At 34.4% G+C, this 26391-nt stretch overlaps 1 protein-coding gene and 1 long non-coding RNA gene across 2 annotated transcripts; one reads left to right on the top strand and one right to left on the bottom strand.

Moving 5' to 3' along the window:
• Positions 1-3272: 3272 nt before the first annotated feature.
• On the top strand, positions 3273-4563 carry LOC128224601 (uncharacterized). Its single transcript, XR_008259502.1, has 3 exons — positions 3273-3411; positions 3673-3726; positions 4517-4563. It is a non-coding gene; the product is annotated as an uncharacterized LOC128224601 (long non-coding RNA).
• On the bottom strand, positions 4323-25377 carry LOC128224598 (nose resistant to fluoxetine protein 6-like). The gene is made up of 16 exons (XM_052934514.1): positions 24925-25377; positions 23807-23985; positions 21903-22008; positions 21389-21491; positions 20797-20899; positions 20225-20438; positions 19399-19566; positions 15316-15412; positions 14347-14445; positions 13738-13903; positions 13320-13399; positions 11108-11215; positions 8454-8580; positions 7027-7213; positions 6334-6476; positions 4323-5926 (listed from the first exon to the last, which is right to left on the bottom strand). The coding sequence occupies exons 1-16, from the start codon at positions 25280-25282 to the stop codon at positions 5804-5806; spliced, it is 2361 nt and encodes a 786-aa protein (XP_052790474.1). The 5' UTR covers positions 25283-25377; the 3' UTR covers positions 4323-5803.
• Positions 25378-26391: the final 1014 nt, after the last annotated feature.

Raw genomic sequence — 26391 nt, 5'->3', positions numbered from 1 at the left:
TGAGCTATATTATGACCTGTGTTTACTTGTATGTACCTCTAACGTTGTATAGTATCTTATCTGTATAACTTCACTTTTATTATCATGATCAGGAGATATCTAGCCATGATACGTTTTATCAATTGAGTACTAAGTATGTACAGGCCAAATAATCAACGTTCTACAAAAAGCTATTACCTTGAAGCAAGACCGATCAATCAATCAATCAATCAATCAATCAATCAATTAATCAATCAATCAATCAATCAATCAATCAATCAATCAATCAATCAATCAATCAATCAATCAATCAACCGATCGATCGATCGATCAATTAATCAATCAATCAATCAATCAGTCAGTCAGTCAGTCAGTGAATCAATCAATCAATCAATTAATCAATCAATCAATCAAAAATCGATAATTTTTATCAATCAATTAATAAAAAGATATATTGAACAACCAATGAATCAATAAATTAATCGAACGATCTATCAATCATTCGATTTATTAATCGATCTATCACTCAATAAAGTAATGAAACGACAAGGTTGATAAACCTTAAAAGGGCCATATTATCGGTTTATACAAATTATGTTATTTAATTAATGATTTTATTTAACTAACATTTGATCTTAATAAAAACAAAAACAGAATATGATTCGTAAACCGATAAAAATTACATGTACAAATGTTGGTTGTTTTTTTAAATAGCTACCCTGCCACTTATGCCCCTGTAAAAAAATTAATAAAAATTGTAAAACAAGTAATTGTAATTCAGCATGTATGTGATTTTAGGATAAAATTGTTTATTTAATAGCTTTAGACGTAAAAATGACATACAGTTATATTATAGTTTTTATCAAACATAAATTTACAACCGATATCAACGCCCATTCCTTAAACCTACACAAGGGCCGATAACATTGCCACGCTTTTAATTATTACACCTGTTGGGCAGAACCGATAACATCATCATTTTATCAAGGGCCTTCCACAGTGCAACAGTTTCATGGGATACGCCAAAAATTAAAATATTTCAATAGTTCATGTTTTATTTAGTTTTGAGGAACGATCTTTTTCGGGAGTAAAACAGACATTCCTTGTGACATGTTTTCTTGGTAGCAGAATTTAGTCCAAAAAGCATTCACGTATTACGGAAAAAATGTAGACATTATATCTTTGTTTTTGTGTCAACTCGATATACATAATGTTCAGACTAATTTCCATCGCACATTACCAATGTCTAAAACATAAGAAGCTATTTGGGATTATTTTATACGTATTATTGAATGAAGTGTGTCCATTTCTAATTTACAAACATTCTTATGAATTTCCTTTAATAAAATTTCTTGGGGTTTGTGTGACTTTGAAGAACTGAATGCTTAACCCAATAATATTTTCTATGTTTTTGGCCATCTTGGTCAAGTTGCTTGGATTAAAACCATGAAGTCGCAATACCAGATGCGGACGATCGAATGAAAATATCGTTGTCGGCTTGATATTCAGCGTTATCGTGCCGAAACGGGCGAAAAAACATCACATTTTTGGAACTTTTAATTTTTCGAAAATAACAAAACATGGTATCGGCGGGGTTGGGTAGCGAAAAACAAATCTCTCTCGCCTAACTTATGTGTCAAGCAATAAATAGAAGCTTTTTGGGACTATAGTAAATCTAGCTGTTCTTTCCTCGTCCAAGCGCACTACTTTTTCCAACCCCTTCATCGGTGACTCAAAGGCAAGTGAGACGACAAAAGCAACTGCATATGAGAGATAAAGGTTTCCCAGGAACAGATAAGTCTGAAATAGAGAAATAAATTTCTTATTATTATCCTTAACCCATTGATAAATATTCCCAAAGAATGAACACCACGGAATGAGTACCGTAGCATGTACGGAAACTGGAACATATCCAGTAAAAAAGTTGGATACATAAAAATGATGTATTATATTCTATAAAATGAAAACACGCAAAGAGAATTATTTTATAAAATTTGTTTACATTTGTTTATGTAGTGTTGTCAAGGATGAACCCTATTTATTATTATATTTATTTTTATATTTTATGCAAGGCCTTACTGGGCATATATAGCAAAAGATTGTTATGTAAATCTGTGCTCATCTTTCAAGATTTTTTTAGTTTTCGATAAAAGAGTCTCATTTTATAAATGTGCGTTCAACATATAGTTGTATTAATGATTTCAAGCATTTTACTTCTATTTGACTTAAATCCGATAAGTATTGACGAAGTTAAGTTTATTTTTAATCTTGTATTATTGAAAAAAAACCAACGTAGCTTGACGGGCCTTGTATATAGCTCGCTGTGATTAAGACGTGTTAATCAATTATTGGTCAATATTGAAATAGTGCATACCCGTTCCATGGATATGTAGTTTTCTGCTTTAGCGCGAAATTAAAGTCGTGAAATTAGAACTCTAAATCTAGAGCTTGACAGACGATCTGGGACACGACACTGAACTACAGAGCTCGGAGCACCATTTTGGAACGTGAGTGTCAACAATATAACGGCATTCGGGTAAGTTTATTTAATATTTTTATTCGAAAATTGCTGTCAACTTTTGATGACTAGTTAAGGTTTTAAATTAATTTTCTTTGGTTTTATTTCAAACTGTAACAACAAAAATACAGTTCACGAAACCCATATAAAAACCGAAACCAGTTTATTACCAACAAAAGTGCATAAAAAATTGACCGAATATTGAAAACTATTGGGTCACCGCGTAACCAGTCCGGAACAAAAGGCGTTGCGCCACTCATGTAGGAGGCGTGAAATAGCTTTATGCAGTAGCGCATTAATCGCTCAATTTATCTAACCTTTTCGTACATCTATATTAGGTCATCCGTCATAATTTAGTTTTCAATATCTTAATGTTTTGCTTCCACACGATGACCGATCGATTTTGGTTTGCAATTATTTCAGTTGAGCTTATTGCTTAAGCTTTTTAATCAAAGTTTTATCAACACACATAGTTGTAGGCAACATGTCGCATACGGTGATTACATGTATATATTTCATAAGTAGTATTTAAATTTGTACGATTAATTCACATGGTTGACATAATACGTCTAACTGAAAACATATTCATGTTCAATATATATCATAATGCATTGAAGATTCTTAATAGTGTGATGATGCATGCGAGTAGAATGTATTACATGGTGTATGCGTGTATGCATTCACTTAAAAAACATATTGTCTTACATAACGATTATATCACCCAAAAGTGTGAAATGCGTTTCACGTATCAAATCAAAACCCATTTACAGCCCGAAGTCTGTACTGAGTGCCCCCATGTACATGCCACCAGATCGGAGGAACGAGCCAAGACCGGGCTACAGCGACTATTACGACGACATCAAAAGAAGCAGGAGGGTTGATAATGATAACTACTCCGATCCAGGCAAACACAAGTATGTGATATGTCAAACAAGATAGAGGTTTAAAACACGACTTGAAGGTATACTATGAAATTGCAGTTGGTTTGAAACTGCGAGAGTGTGGTCTTGTGAGGGAAACCGGAGGAAACCCGCTTGTCCGGCTTGTTGAACACAAACTTAACTCACATCAATAGTTTTAGAATGGAAACATATCTAGTTTTTCAATTTCGGATTTCTTATTTATGTATAATAATTCACAACAGTACCGATAAATAGTTTTTTTCTTTCTTCTAGATATGTGAGTACATGGGTGACAAGAAGTTCCATGGGCGAAGCCAACGAATACGAGTAAGTAGTCTAGTTGAAACGTACTTATAATAGTTAATAGTTATTAACATCGACTCAATTGTTAGGATAGCTATACTCAGATGTCAGTTCTGCTACGTGTATACACTTGTGGTTTGACTCGAATGATACGACCCTTTCGTCGAGAGGAAGAGATCTTTACGACTAAACTGCTTTCGTTTTAGACGATAAGTGTAGAATGATTCACACATTTGTTTATTTAATTATCAAATGTAAGTTTTCGTGCAGTCATCGTAACTTTTGTTTCCTTGCCAACCCACCTTTGCTAAATGTATTTTGCAAAACATACTGTAAATGACCGCATTGATACCTTCCATTATATTTCTTGTTAAGACAAAACCATATAGAGTGTACACTTTTACACACAATCATCACTCCTTCAAGTTTATAACGACTTTTCACAATGCTTGTATATAAAATTCGATATCACTACCAGATACAGGATAGATACAGGATAACATAATCGTAGTTAAAGTCGGATATATGCTAACAAAAATAGCAATAAATGAATAACAAACATACGTAACATATCAAAACATAACAAGGAGTTGGTGACCTGGAAATAAAAGCATATAGTTTTAAATTGGTACAATATTGAAACAAGTATTTACAACAGCCTTTCCTTTGTTTATTCATGCATAAAATTACAAAAATGTAGGATGGATTATAGCACTGTAGACAGGGATAACATCAACAAGGTTTCCCGGCTGTACGGGCAATCCACACGCGCACGGTTCCTCTAGTTAACATATCACTGACATTATGTTTTCAGCAAAGCGCTGGTTCATAGCAGGAGGGACCCATTTCTTTGGCGAAATGTAAGTGGGTAATTCTTAATTCCTTGAAAATAAGTATAATTTACCGCAAACTCATCATTTCTAAAGGTAGCACTGAAGTATCAATCATTGATGGAGTTATGTTTCTTTTCTTGCTCATGTTTATCAAACAAGAAGTTTTGTTTTAACCGGTTATAAGTTTTAAGTTTTGATACTTTTCTTGATATGTATGTTATTTTTACGATACTGCCAACTATTGTCAAAGCAATTCTTCAAAAAAAAATAAAAAATAAACAGTACTCTTGAATTAGCCCAAGAACTAAATGAGATTTGGAAATACATGTTTTCATTCTCACACACATTACTGTAGGTCATTCTATTTAAATGATACAAATATGGAGATATTTTACTCATATAACGTTTTTGAAGTGAAAAACTGGTAATCTGACACATGTTTATTATTTTCAGGCATAGAACACTTGGATAAAACTTACTGCTCCAGTACAAAGTGGACACATATTAGTTAACAGCTGATAGATGGTGTAAATAGTAACCATGATATTTGTAAATGTAACCTGCAACATATAAACTGTTTTTGTACAATAAAATTCTAAACATTAACTGTTTAAATATTTTTTGCAAGCACTGATCCTCGGAATGCAAACAGACATTGTACCGTTTTAATTGACACATATTACCTCAGAATTAATGAAATCATTGGCTTGTTATATGAAAGTCAATAATCTGTATATAACAAGGTGTACACTAGTATAATAAACATTCGTTTTCACCTAGCTAACTAACCGGTATAAACAGAATTGTTCCGTATTCAAATTGCACACACGCTACATCGGAAATAAGATAATCAAATTATCAGTTTAATGCATTTCAATAGCATAAATATGTACCGGATAATTGTTTCTTTTAGTGTAAGATCGTATTTTATTTCACGAGTGTCATAGAAAAACATATTTTCACGAGTGGCGAAAATGTCCGATATATTGCATTGTCAATTGCAGAATAAAACCATGCTACACATTTTCATGTAATGTCTAATAACTTTTCAACAGATTCAGTAGATAAAAACATGTTACTGGTAAACATGTAACTGGTATATGTTCCTTTAAAAAATTAGCAATCAATATTCAAAACAATTTAATATATTCACTAGCTAGGCATTGAATGATTCTTGTAAAAAAAGAGAAGAAATCAAAACAAGAACATACATTGGTATACATTTTCAGGAACTAGAAAATATAAAGTTATTTAGGACTATGACTGATCTAGCTGTTCTTTCCTCGGCCAAGCACTACTTTTTCCAATCCCATCATGGGTGACTCAAAGGCAAGGGAGACAATAAAAGCAACCGCATATGAAAAACAAAGGTTTCCCAGGAATAGGTAACTCTGAAATTGAGAATAAACGTCTCGGAATGGTTATGGTAGCGACGAAATGAGTAACGGAAACAGGTACGGGAATTCTGTCCAAAAGTTTGATACACAAAATAGATATTTTAATGTTTTATTAGAATTAACGCACATAAAGTAATCTTAACGGAAATGACATTAAAACTATTCGTAGAAGTAGTTTAAAAATTGTTAAACTGACATCTATAATAAACTGATTTCTAGGCAAATGACAGAAAGTATTTTGAGAAGAGCATTTAAAAATAAATTTGTGAAAATCAATAATATATTCGGAGTATGAAAAATACATGGCTTAATTATTAAAGTTTTGACTTCTGAAGTTTCCATTGTATTAATTAACTAAAACAAGCAGGTTTTGCAACAAAAAAAACAACGTTATAACTTACCAGATCCAGGTCATACCAATGCATAAGAGTCCGTCGACTGTAATAGTACGTGAACATAACCACCGGATGTACGAGGTAACAGCAGTAGGTCAACCGACTCAATGGAATAATGGCCTTCCAGGACAGGAGGGCGTTCACGGGACCTGAATATGTGAAAGTGGTTTCAGCACATTGCAGTGACCAAATTTCTTTGTCTTGAATAATTGTAACACAGGTTTTACTGCAATCATGACACACTGTGAAGTGCTATGTACATAAAAAAGAAAATGTTAGGATGAGGGAGGTCTGGAAGTATTCCTGTCCGTTTCACAAATTATGGGATCGATCCCGAATAAGGTTTCTTTATTTATTTCTCGAATGAGCACAGGCACGTGTATCTACCCAGTTAACTTGAGACTGATCAGCTTTCGCCACAATCGAGTCATTGGAAACAAGTATGAAACAATCTACAGGACTAATCATAAGATACTTACCTACCCAAGTATATGCGTGATGCGTAATATTTATGCAAGTGATTAATTCTATACAGAAAATGTGAACATTGTCTTCAGCATAATGACATATTACAGAAAGAGCTACCTATTCCTTGATGCGGTTTAACGTATACGGAGTGTAACAGGTATCAGCTTCTAATGAAATATCACTACTTAACGAAAACAATATTGTAATGCAAAACACGTGTCGGTCACATACCACCATGTCCTGTTGCGCATGAGAATATAACCCATGCAATGCAAGCACCCCATGCTGTTCTGGATGTCGCATTGTAAAGTGCCGACATGTTCTCTCCGAGTTTCGGTGTCGTTTCAGTCGTCCACAGTCCATATAGTATAGCAAGAGCAACTGCTGTGGCTATGGCCCATCCAAACAGATTCCACACCTGAAATGAATGGTATAGATCGTTTCCTGAAGAGCGATTGCATAGATTAATTACCATTACCAATTGGAACAATCTTAGCTTTGGCTTGAATTAGGTTATCCGGTTAGCACAGTAGATAGGGACCTCGCTCCTCACATAGGCGTCCCGGGATCAATTCACAGATAGGTCGTATGTGAAATTGGTTTGTGGGCACCAAACCAGACAAGAGGGTTTTCATCGGGTACTCCAGTTTTCCATTTAAAAACAAGAATTCATTCTCGAGCAAATTCGTGCCACCGAGAGTGACTTAGCGTCAGTTATTATACTCGTTTTAAATTATATATAGTTCAAACTAACAGCAGTCAAATCAAAGCGCAAGTAATTACCATGTATTTTGCCAAACATATGTACGAAGCGGTATACATGAACATGTTCCAATTAGCAACTACAGTGTGTGTATACCACGTGATAAATTGCGTCATAAATGCTACGTCGGAAGGCAACATTCTGCTTCGAACAAATACTTACAACAAAGATTACTTCACCATTTCTTCACCATTTTAAATGAAACATAGATGAATCGACGCCGCTTACGGAGCCCAGCAATCTGTCTTTTACCAGAGTTGGATTGAAAGTTTAGTTGTCGAAGTGGTTGGTGAAAGTAATCACCTTATCAAACTCCGTTTACAAAACGAAGGCGGGGCTCTTTAAGCGGTATAGACTGCCCTTTGTTTCATTTAAAATGGTGTAGTAAAACAAAAGTTATCTTTGTTTTAGATCTTCATTTTAAGCTAAATGCTGCCTTTCGACGTAGCATGTATGACGTAAATAATCACGCGGTATACACACACTGCACTACAAGATGAGTACGAAGGCCATTACTCATAACTGATGTTAGTGGCATAGCACAGTCAGCAAAACACTTCTAACTTCACCGGAGCAAGATTTTTCAATCCGCTGTCAGAATAACGGGAAAACAACTTAATGTGGTGTTAGTTTGTTATTGGTGTTTGTATTTATGTATGTGGAGTAAATATATTTCTGTCTCTAGTTCATTTTCGTTTAGGCCCTTTCCTTGCGCCCCTAGTGTTTTTTATTTCATTTTTGAGACTTAAGGCTTGTCCCAGTAATTTTCAATATTTTTTTAATTTATAATATTAATTCTGATTTCTGACAGTTTCAAAAGCTATGTCCGTTTCTAAGACGTTAAAATAAACATCAAGGTGGCGAGAATCGCTGTATTATTATTAATAAACACTACCTTAGGAATCTTAACTTTGCAGTCAGTACGGTAAAGAACATATCCTGTGAATATGCCAACCGCGTATGGCCCTACCCTGCACCAGGGCTTGATATACAGCAGGTCATAATAGTCTCCACCGGCGTTCCTGAAGTGTTAACATAAATACGCTCATATAAAGACAGATCTTTTGTTTTTTGGTTTCTGTTTTTTATTGCCCAAATGTTCATTCATACAAACATTTATAAATGACATATATATGTATACCATTTAATACAAACCGTTATACTAAATAATATCAATGTAAACAAATAAATATTGATCTAACTCTTTGTTTGAAAACACCTATTTGCGTTTGGGACTTAAAAAGGTAGACAAAAAAATAAAAAATGGGAGAGGTGGTGTGTATTTGATGTTTCGGAATAGTGTTCCTAACATAAATGTTAAATTTAAAAATGAATAAAAAACACCTGCTAACTTTAAAAAACCTACTTGATTTAAAAAAAATGGATCTTATAAAGTACAGTTCTTTGGTGGATATTTCATTCAAATGCGCTTTACAATACTACTATATACTGAAGCTGTTTTACTAAGATACTAAGTGTTCTAATTGTTGCCATCGTCTATTATAGGTGTTGATTTTATATTTCATTGTTGCTATTGTTTTCTCTATTTTTAGTCGTTTCTTGAGATATTGGACAAACATGGCACATGTTGGTATCTTTCCTTCACATTTTAATTTAAAAATGAAATATTTTCCTAGAAGTATCATAAAATTTATTTGATAACCAAATTTTTCTTTGTTTGGCATTAAATCGCAAAAGCTTATGGTTTTATATGATAGTTCTCTAAAGCTCACTTCATTGAAAGAATTTGTTATGAATGTTCTAAATTCACCCCAAAACGTCTGCGAAATATGACATTCCCAAAACATATGGATGTTTGAGTCGATGTTCATTACACAAAAATCACATAACCTTGATGCAACAATATTGCACGTGTAAAGCTTATCATTGTTTGGAAGGATATTCATTATGTATTTATATTGGAATTCCCGAAGTTTCGTATGTATTGTTAGTTTGAGCGCCTGTGTGTACACATTTTTCCATTGTATAGAGTTAAGATCAAATTGAGATTCCCAGTTTTCTTCTCGAGTTCTATTTTCAGGTTTAAGTTGTATAATAAAATTCTTGTAGACTATTTTACTAATTTTTGTATTTTCCTCCATTTTATCTACAAAGTAAGTTGGTGTGTTATATGATATGCCTTCATTTTTCAACCGGGTTTTCCAGTCATCAGGAATACTGCTGATTAAAGCATGGTATTTCAAAAAATCATGTGTACCAAGATCATATAGTCTCGATAAGTCGTTAAAGTCATAAAAAGTATTTTTTCTGTAGTCATACAAATGTTCGACATATTTTAGACCCCTATTATGCCATTCTTTGTAAAAAAATGTTTTATTATTAGGGAGTTTTATTTTGCTGTTGTTCCATATAATTTCTTTTGCTACGATCACAGTATCCGTCTTATATGTAAACAATACCCATGATTGTATGACTTCTGTAAGAAAAACAGATTTTAATTTAAGATTTTGAGTGCTTTTCGGGTCCAAACAACTTTTAAAAATGAGATCTCTGGGAAATACAGAAGCTGTATGGAACTTTATAAACTATATCTGTTTAGTTTCAGCCTCATGCCTGAGGCAATGAGAAAGCGAAAAAAATACATTTATTCTTTTTGAAGAGCTCTTGCAAATTTCCATTTAGTATCAAAAACAACCGTCAAATTTCCATCTAGTCATTAATCGGAATAAGTTGATAAGTTGATCTCAATAATAAAGGCATTTGCTGTTCATGTCCAGCTGAGCACCTAGAAGCGCCTGGCTAACCGACTTCTTCGTTAAGAAACCAAACTTAAACATAAACTATATTTAGTGTTGAATACAAGCCCATCTAGTACAAAAACAATGCAACCGGTCAGATTTCTAAATTAACCATTTAGGAATAATCTTTTTATTGCTAATACATTTACCAGTTGACATTCTATAACAAATCAAGCACGATTTATCAACTTCATGAATAATTGCAGCGGTTAGATAGAACGGGAGAAATAAATTTTGATTGTCTTATTTCTTTATAACATTCATTCGAAGAAATGAAGTTCATCTTTCATCTTCTGAAGTATCCCAAAATATAAATTCTGCTGCAACACTCTTAGCAGCAAAGATGAAAACATGGAACGATTCCATTGTCTGTATGTAAAATCGATTAAATAATACTGTTTGTTTAAAAAATCGAATTAAAATTAATAATATAAAAGCTGATGGAACGATCCGTCGGACAAAACACACCCAACGTATGTAAAGAGACTGCACTTCGACTGATTGCTTACCGATCATTACCAATTATAAAAACAGCAATACCCCTATAACTTGTACACCTTGTATGGTATGATAAGTCATTACTCCATGTTAATATTTTAAATGTTAGAGTATAAATTAGGTGATATTTTAGTGTAAAGCACTATATGTTGTACTTACAATGAATTATCTTTGCGAGAAGAAATCCGTGAGGCTATTTTGTATTATTTTTAGACATATAAGACAACAATCGCACAATCTGTTTTTTAGAAATGATAGTATTCAAAGATATAGTTGTATGCACATAACTTACTCAAGAGTAAAGTTTGCCGTTAAGTGGTGAATCTTTGATAGCACACCGGCAATGATAAAATTCAGAAGTACAAATGAGCCGCAACAGATAGTTCCCCATTTTCGCGAACTGAAATGGAATCATATATGACAGACTTACATACAGATACATTTGTTTAGACGCTGTGCTGTCACTGTCCCGTTATGATTCAGTAATAAAGTGAAATGAATGCAAAATAAGAAGTTTGTGGACAACGAATAAATTAAATACAAACTCACAAGAGAGTAAGAGAGTGATTCTTTTTTTACCTTCTTACAATACAAATACATTACATGAAACACAGCAACTGAAAACAAACCATACGAAAATGTTTTATCAAGGTAAATAGGAGCACTTATTCAATAAGAACACAACAACAAGATGCTAACGCTCGGCTGTTAGTTTTCACCAAGTTTATAAAGTTTTATTCTTTTCAAATGAATAAGTCGTCTTTGTATTTTATACACACGTACATATTGTCACTGTCAACTTGTTATGTACATATCTTTAACACTTTTTGAGCTTTGAACACGTTGATAATTGAAAGCCGAATACGCTAGCGACTTCATCAATGCTACAATGCTATGACAAAATCAAGCTTAAACTGTGGTAAAAAAACCCATACAAATAGTAGCGATAAAATCATACAAATGGTGGTCAAAGAAGAACTCAAACGCTGGTGAAAGACTCATACAAACTGTGGTTACAGAAGCATACAACTGTAGTGAAAGACAGAGCTGTTCAAACGGTGGTGATGTAAGTATACACACTGTGGTATGAAAAGCATAAAAACGGATGTGGAAGAAAAGCATGCAAACAGATGTGAAATAAAAGATTGCAAACTGTGGCGTTAAAGCATGCAAACTGGCGTAAATACATGCAAACTAATGTGAAATAAAAGAATGAAAACTGTGGCGTAAACGAAAGCAAACTGATGTGAAATAAAAGATTGCATCTGTGGCGTAAAAGCATGCGAACTGATGTGAAATAAAAGAATGCAACTGTGGCGTAAAAAGTATGCAAACTGATGTGAAATAAAAGAATGCAAACTATGGCGTAAAAGCATGCAAACTGATGTGAAATTAAAGAATGTAAACTATGGCGTAAAAGCATGCAAAATGCTGTGAAATAAAATAATGCAAACTGTGGCGTAAAAACATGCAAACGGATGTGAAATAAAGGAATGCGAACTGTGGCGTAAAAGCATGCAAACGGATATGAAATAAAAGAATGCAAACTGTGAGGTAAAAGCGAGGTAAAAGCATGCATACGGATGTAAAATAAAAGCATACGAACTATGGCTTAAAAGCATGCAGACTGATGTGAAATAAAATAATGTAAACTATGGCGTAAAAGCATGCAAAATGATGTAAAATAAAATAATGCAAACTGTGGCGTAAAAACATGCAAGCGGATGTGAAATAAAGGAATGCGAACTGTGGCGTAAAAGCATGCAAACGGATATGAAATAAAAGAATGCAAACTGTGAGGTAAAAGCGAGGTAAAAGCATGCATACGGATGTAAAATAAAAGCATACAAACTATGGCGTAAAAGCATGCAGACTGATGTGAAATAAAATAATGTAAACTATGGCGTAAAAGCATGCAAAATGATGTAAAATAAAATAATGCAAACTGTGGCGTAAAAGCATGCAAACGGATATGAAATAAAAGAATGCAAACTATGGCGTAAAAGCATGCAAAATGCTGTAAAATAAAATAATGCAAACTGTGGCGTAAAAACATGCAAACGAATGTGAAATAAAGAAATGCAAACTGTGGTGTAAAAGCATGCAAACGGATATGAAATAAAATAATGCAAAGTGTGGTGGAAAAGCATGCACACGGATGTGAAATAAAATGAATGCAAACTGTGACGTAAAAGCATGCAAACGGATGTAAAATAAAAGCATGCAAACTATGGCGTTAAACATGCAAAATGATGTGAAATAAAAGCATGTAAACTGTGTCTTAAAACCATGAAATGTTCTAATTGTGGCCAAAGAGGCATAAAATAAACTTACTACATAAGCAATACAAACATGATTGGGCTTATTATATAAAACTGCATAATCATTTGCGAAGTACCAAACCCTACCCATGCACTGAATATCAAACAAGAGGTCGAAATGTGCAGAGGAGTTAATTCACAAGCAGAGCAAATTTAGAAAAACGCTTACGACATTTAACTTACGTGTACAGTAGTATTAGCATTATCGGACTTATAATGTAGAACTGCATATCGTTCGAGAGGTACCATGACCAACCTATGCACTAAATGTAATGATTAGCATACGCATTGAATGATATGATTGCACAGATTTATACATATGAGAAATAAAGATTATTTTGCATTCTCATTGGCACATCCATTGTAACACTAATACGATTTTTAAAGAAACGCGTACTATAAAGGACTACTTATGTATACAAGCATTGTTGCCAAACGTTCTATGGTTAATCTTTGTTTAGTTGCATGAGGATCCTATGTGAATCTACAAACAGAAAAGCAAACATGCGACACATACGACGCCCCTTTACTAGTACCGAGTTTAATTTTGACTAAGCGGGCTATTTAATTCCCAGCGATCTTAAGATCAAAAAGTAAATACCATCTCATCTGTTCGAACGAGGTTGTTGATATACAAAAGATTCGTCCACCAAGTATCTTTACAATCGTTGATCTCAATCCCTTGCTGGGGCCAGAGTGGACCATTCCCCCAGTGTTTGAACAACGAAATGTAGAACATCAGAAACAACATGTATGGGGGTGTCAGCCTGAAAAACGAAATATGTCCATGTTTATTATTGAAATGACGTGATTGACATTGATGGAAAATGGGCATCTTTAATAACATCTATTAAACTATGCATCTTGAATTTATCTACATACACTGACCATAGCTTCAAATGAGCACATTTTGATTCTGACAGAACAATCTGGACATTTATAGTAGTTATTATGTTGAAGGTAAGTGTTTTTTAAAAAAAAAGTGGAAAGAACTTTTAAAAACTTGTATGTACTATGTGCAATAGTGAAATGAAATTGGTTTTTAAAATCGAATTAACAAAAACAATTTCGTTGTACACAATATCATAACGTGTTAACGCAGACACAAACATAGTTTAAGCAAGTCATTAACATCAGTGTATCTGAACGATGATACAATAGAAAAATATATATAAAAAAGCCAAAAAAGAAACAAAAATCCAAAACAAACCTCCAGAATCGATGAAAGTAGAACATTCCCCAGTTGAACTTCTTAGCACCTCCACGTTTCTTCATTTCTCTCAGCGTAAGATAAGCAACCAGGAGTCCGCTATGTGTAATAATACATCGGATTAAAAATTCGTGGAAAGTCATTGTAAATATTTATACAATCTTAGTTTCATGTTGTTTTCATATTTTGAATGTTAAAAATTGATAATAAATTATTAATTTTTAATCTGTGTATATAATTAAAGTAAGTTTGTTTTTATACGAATACAGTAATAACTCTTACTTAAAATAATATGTGTTGACATGTTATCTATGTATGATACGTTTTGAAGATTAATGAATAGGATTTACGATAATTTCAATTTTAGATTCAGATCTTGACTGTATATATGTGTTGATGGATGATGAACTTAATGTTGAAGTCAAATACATTTTCTGTTTATTTGAGAAGTACTAGTAGTAGTATTGGTAGAAAGAAACGGTGAACTGTTATTTTTAAAGATGCAGTCTTACTCCAAAATAAGATTTAACACATTTCATACAATCGTTTTAAGATATTAAAAAGGATGAGCAAATGTCGAAAACAATGGTGTTTATGAAGGATTCGGAGTTTAATTTGAAGGAAGTTTGCAGAAAATACGGCATTGCTACCTTATGAGACGATAGAAGATCGCAGTAAATATTTAAGCATTCACCAATCATTTTTATAGTTTTGCGTTTTTAGCTTTTAAATACATGGTTATAATATTGTTATCAGTTAATAATAGTTTCCATAAATTCATTATTTAGTAAGAAGTTGAAGGTATATCACTTAAAATTTATTTGTTATACGTGTACATGTATTGATTTTGAATAAGAGTGTCACATTAAGTAATTTAAAGAAATGAGACAGAGTATTTTGTTGCATAATTCTCCAATGAGCCAAGGAACTAGGAATAACAAAATACTTAAAATCTTGTCAACAGCATACCTCAAAACAAAGAAGGTATCCACGGCAAAGGTTGCATTAACAATTACTTGATAGGTGAATCGTTTGAACACTACCGGTAGAAATGTTGCACCGTTATCTGGAATTAAAACACATTAACTCTAGATCAAGATGTTTAAAACCACGGACGCACACTATCTCACGATCTAAATCCATCATATACATGAGTTACTGATGAAACATTTAATAAGTTCCGATCAATATGTATCAATGCATTAATATTTATATGGAAAACAACAGAAATATGTCCAGTTGTGGAAATTATAAACATTTACCCCGTTTAATGACACAGGGACTTATTATTAGGACTGAAAAACAAATCAGATACACGGAATAACAACACGAAACTCCCAAAAAGCACACACACTCCATCTATAATTCCTAGCCTTAATGAGCCGTGGTATAATCTCTTACATACCAGTCATTCCTATCCCAAATGCTTAATGATATATTCTCTCACATACTTATAATTCCTAGTCCAAATGTGCTATGGTATGGTCTCTCACATACCTATAATTCCCTGCCCTTATGCGCAATGGTATGGTCTTTCATACCAATAATTTCTAGCCGTAATGCGCAATGAAATGGTCTCTAACATACTTATAATTTCTAGTTCTAATGCGCAATGATATGGTCTCATATATATATGACTCCTATCACTAATGCGCAATGGTATGGTCCCTCACATACCTATAAGTCCTAGCCCTATTGCGCAATGGTATGGTCGCTCATACCTATAATATCTACCCCTTATGCGCAATGGTATGGTCTCTTACATATGTATAATTCCTAGCCCTAATGCGCATTGGCATGGACTCTCACATATCTAAATTTCCTAACCCTAATGAAAAATGGCATGGTCTCTATATACCAATGACTCCTAGCCATAATGCGCAATGGTATGGTAATTCACATACCTATAATTTCTAGCCCTATTACGCAATGGTTTGGTCTCTAACATACCTAAATTTTCTAGCCCTAATGCGCAAGGGCATGGTCTCTCATATACCTATAATTCCTAGCCCTTATGCGCAATGTTATGGTCTCTCACGTACATATAGTTCCTAGCTCTTATACGCAATTGTAGGATGTATCTAACATATATTGCGCAACGGTATGGTCTCTCACATACCTATAATTCCTAGCCCTAATGCTTAATGGTATTGTCTCTCATATACCTATAATTTCTAGCCCTAATACGCAATGGTATGGTTTCTCACATACCTAAATGTCCTAGCTCTAATGCGCAAAGGTATGGTCTCTCATACCTATAATATTTAACCCTAATGCGCAATAATATGGTCTCTCAAATGCCGATAATTACTAGCCCCAATGCGCAATCGTATCATTGTATCTCATATACCTATGACTCCTAGCCGTAGTGATGGGCAATCGGCTTGTATTTTCATAATCGATTAATCGGAGACCCTGATCGTTCGATTATCCGATTAATCGGCTGTAATTTTAATCGGACAGTGTCACAAAAGCATCATTTTCTGATATATATATCAACAAGGACCTTAGTTTTCATGTGTATTTCATTTCTAAAATTCAGCCGAAAAACAAGTATTATTTCTTGCACATTGAATAATTCTAAAAATAATTAAAAACATAAATATTCCAAATTTTTTGAAGTAAGGGAATATTTCATGTTAAGTTTCACTTAAGTTGACTGTTATTTATAAAATTATACATAGTTGACCATGGCTTTTGGTTTATAATTACTCAAGTGCAAAGAATAATTGCCCGAGTGTATAAAATTTTCACTGGGGCAGTTATCAACCGAAAGCGATGGTCAACAATGTCTTATCCTGTATAATACATACATTTTGTCATTTGTCAATGACTTAAATTGAAAAAAGAGACATAACAAATTGGTTTTGGATGGAATTAACTATTAAAATTAAAAGTAACTGGAAATTAAAAAAGCAAACCTTTTCCTACGTTTTTTTGGAATAAGACGGCAAATATTTCGATTCTACAAATATTTCCTGTGTTTACATCAACTGATTTTTACGTTAATTTCATATGATTGTGAGCATAGCTAGGGTCGTTCAAGCCTAGCTTCATAAAAATCTGGGCTTGAATGACCCTAACCATTTTGCCGAAATAATTTGCGCTTTTCCAGCACCTGGACGACCAATTACCAGGGTAATAAATTATTTTCAGATCGGGGCCGCTGTCTGCCATTATAAAGCGATTTGAACACAATGAAAAACTAAAGAAAAGTACTGTTAAAACTCGTAGGAGCTGTTACTTCCCTTAGCTCTAAGTTACTGCGCTATAACAAGTTAGAAATTCACTAGATTCAAGCAACCTTTCTTCTTTTCGATTATTCGATTATGGAACAACGAGGTCGCCGAACGCCAAGTTACGAATATCTGCCGATATAATCGATTATCGGCGATCATCGGCCCATCACTACCTAGCCCTAATGCTTAATAAATAGGTCTCATACATACCTATAATGCCTAGCCGTAATGCGCAATAATATGGTCTTTTAAATACCAATAATTCCTAGCCCTAATGCGTTATGGTAAGGGTCCCTCTCTACCTATAATTCCTAGCCCTAATGCACAATGGTATGGTCTCTAACATATATTGCGCAATGGTATGGACTTGTACATACCTGTAATTCCTAGCCCTAATGCGCAATAATATGGTCTCTCACGTACCAAACATTTCTCCCCCAATGTGCAATTCATAGTCTCTCACATACCTATTATTCCTAGTCTTAATGTGCAATGGTATGGCCTCTCTCTACCTATAATTCCTAGCCCTAATGCGCAATGGTATGGTCTCTTACATACTTGTTATTCCTAGCCCTAATGTGCAATGATATGGTCTCTCACGAACCAAACATTTCTAGCCCCAATGCGCAATTTTCATTGTCTCTCACATACCTTTAATTCTAGCCCTAATGCGCAATGGTATTTTGAAAAAAGGAGTATTTTCTCTCACGTACCTTTAACTCTAGCCCTTTTGCGCAATGGTATGGTCTCTCACATACCTATAATTCCTAGCCCTAATGCGCAATGGTATGGTCTCTTACATACCTATAATTCCTAACCCTAATGCGCAATAGTATGGTCTCTCACGTACCTTTAATTCTAGCCCTAATGCGCAATGGTATGCTCTCTAACATGCCTATGATATCTAGCCCTAGTGCGCAATGGCATGGTCTCTCACATACCTCATGATATCTAGTTCTAATACACAATGGCATGCTTCTACATGTACCAAACATTCCTAGCCTTATTGCGAAATGGGTAGGTCTCTCACAAACCCATTTTCCTAGCCCTAATGCGCACTGGTATGGTCTCTTACATACATACAATTCATTGTCAGAATGCGCAATGGTATGGTCTCTCACATACCTGTTATTTCTAGCCCTAACGCTCAATGGTATGGTCTCTAACAAACAAATATTCCTACCCGCGATACGCAATGGTAAGGTCTCTCACAAACCTATAAATTCTAGCCCTAATGCCCAATGATATGGTCTCCCAAATACCCATAATTCCTAGCCCTAATGCCCAATGATATGGTCTCCCAAATACCTATAATTCCTAGCCCTAATGCGCAATGATATGGTATCCCAAATACCCATAATTCCTAGCCCTAATGCGCAATGATATGGCCTCCCAAATACCTATAATTCCTAGCCCTAATGCGCAATGATATGGTATCCCAAATACCCATAATTCCTAGCCCTAATGCGCAATGGTATGGTCTCTCACAAACTTATTTTTTCAAGCCCTAATGCACAATGGTATGCTCCCTTATATACCTATTATCCATAGCCCACATGCACAATAGTATGGTTTCACATATACTTATTACTCCTAGCCCATATACGAAATGGTATGGTCTCTCGCATACTTATGACTCCTAGCCCAAATGCGCAATAGTATGGTCTCAGATATACATATGATTCCTTGCCCGTATACGCAATTGTATGGTATATTATATACCTATGACTCCTAGCCCAAATGCTCAATTATATGGTCTCTAACATACCTGTGATTCCAAGCGTACTTTGGCATGGCTCAATTAAACACTAACCTATTATGGCTGTACCAGCACTGTACGTATGACCAAAGACAACCCACAACATGCTAATGAATCTAATGCCGTTGATGCTGGTCAAAGTCTTTGCAGGTTGGCTTGTACTCAATATCTTCTGCGCATTTGTATAGACAGAGAATGATAAAAGGAGGCGACCACCTTTGCCTGAAATTAATGTAAATAACACATGTATTAATTATGTAACCTAACTGTATAAAGCTACAGGAATACGCATAAACGTCATATTACCTTGTTTAGTGAAACAAAACCCACAACCCAAAAGCGAAGAACAAATAAGACAAACGAAATATAACATATTTGTGGTCAACCACGTGGGTCGAAAGTCATATTGGATAAACCGCAACATATAGAGGTCGACGTCTCAATCTAACAGTTGAACCCCTAAAAATTAGAATCAGTTAAAGAAGCTCCCTCTGTCTAATGAAACATGTGTACAGTGTTTAAATGTTATGATTAACTTTGTGAATAAATGTATTAGTGTTGTTTATAGATTTATTTGAATTTAAAGGAAAAATAAGATGTACTACGTTCATGCTATATTTGCTGAAAAGGTATTGAAAGTGATTTTTATGACAGCAAAAATAATTAACGAGGTCAATATTATCAAAGATAGATGTTGTGGTTTATGCTAAGAAAAAGTTATGATAAAACGAAAAGTATCCTTATTTGAGTAAAACTTCAGCGGCTGCAATACGATTGAGAGTCATGCGAATACAGCCATTATCCTTAGCAAAACATCTACCTTGATATTACATTACTAGTTCACGCAGGTGTATCAAAAGTAGCAATTGCGATGGATTACCTGGCTGATATTTTTTCAATCTATGTTCGCCGTGTTCTACCTTGTCCATATCTCTGCCTGAGTGTGAAACTCTTCCAGCAGAGCCTTCTAAAATGGCCATAGCTTCGTCTATCACGTGATCATTACGTAAGTTGCCATTGGACCCATATCCATTTCCGGTGTTACCGTCCATTCTTAAGTTGTGATTGTTGTAGTTTTCGTGATTGCTTGAAGCCTAAAATTGGAAGCAAACGAACAATATTTAACCTAAAAAAAGCTCAATTTTGTGTCGAATTTCATTTTGGGAATACGAATAACGAAAGTTTAGACAGACCGTTTGGCTGAAAAGTATTTACATGTACTTAAAAGAGAGCTTTTATATCATCCCTAATTTACTTTATACTAATATAAGTCAATCAAAAGTTTACACAAAAAACAGTTTAGTTAAATAGTATAAGCAAACTACACCATGTTTTTACTTTAATAGAGCTTAACTATAGCATTAATGTTACTTTTTATTAAATACTGAACTTATTATTTTTTTAAAAGTACCTTCCAAAATCTTAAATTATGTGTATGTAAGTACTACCTACCACGGTTGAGTATCCTTTTGGTGGTTCATTAAGCACTTGCTGGATCATGACGTCATACGCAGTTGCAGCTAACATGACGAGGGCAAACAGTCCGCAAATGACGCTGAATATTATTTACAGTGATATTCTTAAATCTGCATTTTGTTGGCATTCACTGTAACATATATACAACATAAGAAGTTCATGTTAATGGTCTACAATGCGATGGTAACAGAGTGATGTACAAAAAACACTTCGGAACATTGTAAACAAATAAAAAGTTTTAATACGATACCGTGCTATTTGCCGTATGATTAAATTTGAATGTTAGAATTGGATCCACAAGTATTACTCTAAATGTACAATAATCCAGTCTATCAAAAACATATCACAATCATATAGTAACGGTGGTACCCTGTTTGTAACAATATCACACAAGCCCTTTATCCAAAAGTTATATATAATACTACACCTGCCTTGAAATCGTCTCTGTAGCTTCAAAGTAGTTTTACTTCATGTGAAAATATATTATTTACTTATGTGTTTAAAGATAGGTAAGTAATTCTGCATCAATTTTTATTATCATATACTTAAACATCAAAAACGTTCTCACAGCACGACTATAGCGTTCGATGACCATGGAAGATAATTTTGCTGACATGTCACATAAGGCCCAACGATATCTTTGGTTATATTCGAAGGAATGGCTTGAAGTGCTGCAAGTAAAACAGATCCACAGATTGAGAAACAATTCGACGGAAAATAATAGAGAGGTTGCGAAACACGTTTTGACTACTTTTTGTGCACGACGTCATCCAGATATGTGTTAAAAATATAAGGGCAAGAATATAGAGATTGTGAAACACGTTTTGACTACTTTTTGTGTACTACGTTATTCAGATATTTGATTAACACAGGTTGAGATACTTTATAAAAGAAATATTATCAAATGTAAATGCTACTCCAGTTTCAGATTTCTCAAACAAACAACACTATAATCAACTTACATTTTATTCATTTACTGTTTGTTTTTCTTTTTTAATTTCCATATATTCCATCGTTTTAAAGGAACATATCTGTAAAAACAAATGTCAATATCATAATGTTTTTGTGATACACCTTCCTACCATTATGGATCAGGATGGCAGTAGACCAGTTGGAACATGTCAGGGGGACACACACACCAACCCTCAGGTTAATAACATTTCCGCCAGTCAGCACTGAGGCGGCGGACTGAAACAAAAGAACCAACAACGTGCTATACAATCGGGATGAGTAATTCTTCGACAACACTAAATACGTTCCAAGTTAGAGTAAAGCACCTATTGGTTTGATAAGGACATGTTTCCAATGTCTTATTGTCAAAGTCAAAGCGGTTTGTAATATTGTTTTTTTCAGGTACTCTGAATTATTTTCCTTCGTCTGCAGATAGAGTTGGGATCTCAAATCATTGAATTTCTTGGGGTTTACCTAATTAGTTTATTATTATTTGTTTAATTATTAAGTTTCCTCAAGTTAATGCATACTTTGATAAGATTTACCTTTTACTTGTTTTCTTTATCTATGATTGTAGGGGTAAGAGTGAGGTTTGTGCACTAAACTGATTTAAACCCCCAGTAAATTTACATTTTACTGACCGTTCTTGTTTGTGATTTTTTGTTTGTGTGCTCTACGTCTTAGGTGGTTAACATATGCCATTAAACGGGGTTTATGTTTAAACTTTTGGCTAATGAGCTTGTTTCTGTAGTTTTTCACACGAGTATTGTGTACACCATTGATTCCGACTAGCATCGTTAAATGATGTTTTTTTTTTATCTTTGACAACGAGGTCTTTGAAAATATTTCACACACTAAACCGCCTTATTAATATAAATGGACATAATTTGTTATCAAACTGAAAGTACATGCTCAGGTTTGTGTAGGGGTTGTCAAAGATGAAGTGATGAAGATTACACCACCATGTAAGATGAGGCACGCGCAACAACGCGCCACTTTTTGTTTCTTTTATTGTATGGTTTATAAAAAGTATATTATGCAATTCTAATAAAGCCCAATCAAAAATATAAGTATACAACACTTTTAATTAAAATTGAAAAAAATAACCGTAAAAGTGCGGTTTAAAAGGAACTATTTGACGTCGATAGTGATTTAAAATTACTGTGCTTTATGACAGTACACAACGTCGCACGCGCTTTTTGGTGAAACATACAAAAGTGCGTTTTCTAGGTCAATTTTTCCACAAGTTCATAATTTTAGGTATGCAAGAAAAAATATCAATCAGTTTTTTCCGGTCCGGATCGAAAAAACCGACCCTCGGGACCCTCAGCAAGCCTCGTTACCGGCTTTCGCGCGTGCCCTCGGGTCAGAATTTTCTATTCGTACCGGAAACACATGATAGATACGTTCCCACGGGCAAAGATAAACACATACCCGTATGAAATTACTTTTTTATTGTCATAACGCAATTTTCCCCTTGTTGAAGACTGTCGTCTGTAGCACCATTGAAACCATGTCTTGTGGCAATATTCAAAATCCAAATAAATCATTTTAAATGACATCCCCAAAAATGTTCACGCAGCATTCAAGAAATAATGATGCACTCTACTCAGAGCTATTTAAAGTACGATTTGATTATTAAATATTTTGAATCACTGCACACATATCTATGACAACCACAAATCATTACAAATATATACGCGCATTATTTCCACTACGCACAAATGAGTTCCAGCTTAAAAATACATTTTCCCTTTACTTTGCTTCACTGAGGTGGAAGAAAAACTTTGTTTTCGCAAAACACCTTACCCTCGGGTTGGGATAAACCTATCTTACACGAGCCGACATGGAAGGTACTTTTAAACTGCAAAATCTGTTTGTTGGATACATTCCATTTATGTACAAAAATCTCAGCTGGATGGAATTTCATTCTGGCCTTGAGAGACAGAGCGTGTTTTGTTTACATATCAATGTGTAACTCAGTTGTTTATTACATTTTTTGAGATACAAACAAGAAATTCAGAAAATGGCTTACGCCTTTCGTTCCAACCGGAAATACAGCCGTGCAGTACTGTGTATCAAACGGCTTGTATGAGATGTTCGTTCTCGTGTCATTCACTAACGGCTCGATGACTAGACATTCCTCCCAATCCCCAAGCCATGTAGTGTGAAGGTCGAACAGACCGCTAGGAGGCTTTCCGGCGGCATCGATCACTAAAGGATAAGAGAGACTTACTAGAATGTAATCGAAAGTAGTGTATTGTACATCAAAATGCAGCCAGGGAGCTTTTAGCATCATCGATCACTGCATGTTTAGTCAAAATATGACGGACACGATGGGATTCAAAAATTCATGTCCTATAAGTTATTTACATGTGCTCCTCTATTGCTTTTTCAAGCAGCATTAACCGTTAAAATAATAGTAAGGTTATGGCTTGAATGAGCTAGCCATTTTGCTTGGATAAATTAAGTTTTGTAGCAGAATACGAAATTTAAACTTCTGGTTACTGAAACATACGGCGTGTTGTTAACGGTAAAACGAATGCACTTTTTTCTTGCACCGATTGTTCCGTTTAAATACAATGGAAAGCAAATGCATGTGTAAATATTTGCCTACCCCTCGCCAGTTGACGTGAGTGGTGCACGTGCTCATCTTCGTCGGGCAATTATGCCAATTATGCCATTAACCCCCTCACATTTATTATCAAACTATAATCCACCGTTTTTTATCGAACATCAGAAAAGCATGAAAAATGTAGAGATTTATTAATGAGATTAAATGACACTTCATAGTTTTAAATTTGGAATGGTTCACTGTTTTGACATGTTTCCATCTTTAACTTCCAAATATGACGTAAGTGGGCACATGACTCGGACGTCATTTCCGAATTGACATTCCGTTTGCATATATATCGGCGTACTTTTCTGATGGAAAAACACAATTAAATGTCATTTTATATCCATTATAGGCAAGTAATAAAAATAAGTAATATTTGTCACTGAGTGTGCTACAAAAGAATTATTTTACGTGGGACGTAGCCCTGTGTTCTTGACAACATGTTACGTTATCCGAAACCCTCTAAACTAAGGCTGTGGGTATCGTGACTATTACTTAGCTCACCAAATCATAGCCTCGGTGTAATGGAAACTTACTTTGTACTGCCCACGTCTGGCCTGCGGTTAATTCTTGTAAAACAATGTTGGTGCTATTGGTACATTCTTCGCTAACGTTGTATTCGGGTGCTGCCAGACTTTCACCTATAAGGAATGCAGCTTGCTTGATGGTGTCATCAGTTGTTGTGGAATATCCTGCGGCTTCATGTTTGTCGGTAGTCCTCTTCACAGCATTTCGAACTCTGTTAAGTTCTTTTGAATACCTCTCAACAGATTGACGATTATTTTGAGCCTGATTGAGCTCTTTCATAAAGTCCCCAAACACAATATTATTCTGACAATGTATAAGTTTTGCAAGACTTAATATCAAAATCCACAAGAAGGTTTGCCTAACCATATTCTTAAACTAAGTGTCCGTATTCACGAATTGTAAATTTCACATGAAAGGAAATATTTAAACGCTGGCTCGTGATTTGAGCTAGATTATGACCTGTGTTTACTTGTATGTACCTCTATAGTTGTATAGTATCTTATCTGTATCTAGCCATGATACGTTTTATCAATTCATTACTAATTATGTACAGGCCAAATAATCAACGTTCTACAAAAAGCTATTACCTTGAAGCAAGACCGATTTGAGCAATAACCGTTGTCAATCAATCAATCAATCAATCAATCAATCAATCAATCAATCAATCAATCAATCAATCAATCAATCAATCAATCAATCAATCAATCATTCAATCAATCAATCAATCAATTATTTAACCAATAAATTAATCAAAAGATATATTGAACAATCAATTAATTAATCAATTAATCGAACGATCTTTCAATCAATCGATTTTTCAATTGATCTATCAATCAATAATTAAAGGTAATGAAACGACAAGGTTTATTAACCTTAAAAGGGGCATATTTTATCGGCTTATACAAATTATGTTATTTAATCTTAATGCATGATTTTATTTAACTGACATTTGATTTTTATCAAAACAAAAACAGAATATGATTTGTAAACCGATAAAAATTACATGTACAAATGTTGGTTTGTTTTCTTTAAATAGCTACGCTGCCACTTATGCCCCTGTAAAAAAAAACCGCCAAAATATAGCTTATATTTATTTAACTATACACAAATAATACATTTTTTTTATTATCAGAGTAAAATAAGTTAGACATTATAATACATATATTTATCATCTCTCTCTCTCTCGCGCTCTCGCTCTCTCGCTCTCTCTCGCTCTCTCGCTCTCTCTCTCTCTCTCTCTCTCTCTCTCGCTCTCTCTCGCTCTCGCTCTCTCTCTCTCTCTCTCGCCCCCCCCCTCTCTCTCTCTCTCTCCCTCTTGATTGTTAAATCGCTCCAGTAAATAAATTAATCAACGTTGAATATGCTTCTTAGAACTATCTTTATGGTGATTATTTTCTGGAGTTAAATACTTTTGTAAAGGTAATGTCGCAATAGGTGGCAAATTAGCTTCTAACAATTTTACACATACATTTGTA

This window comes from Mya arenaria, chromosome 17 (assembly GCF_026914265.1).
Source record: "Mya arenaria isolate MELC-2E11 chromosome 17, ASM2691426v1".
In the NCBI taxonomy this organism is placed as follows: Eukaryota; Metazoa; Mollusca; class Bivalvia; order Myida; family Myidae; genus Mya; species Mya arenaria.
This window is presented reverse-complemented; position numbering and strand designations above follow the sequence as displayed.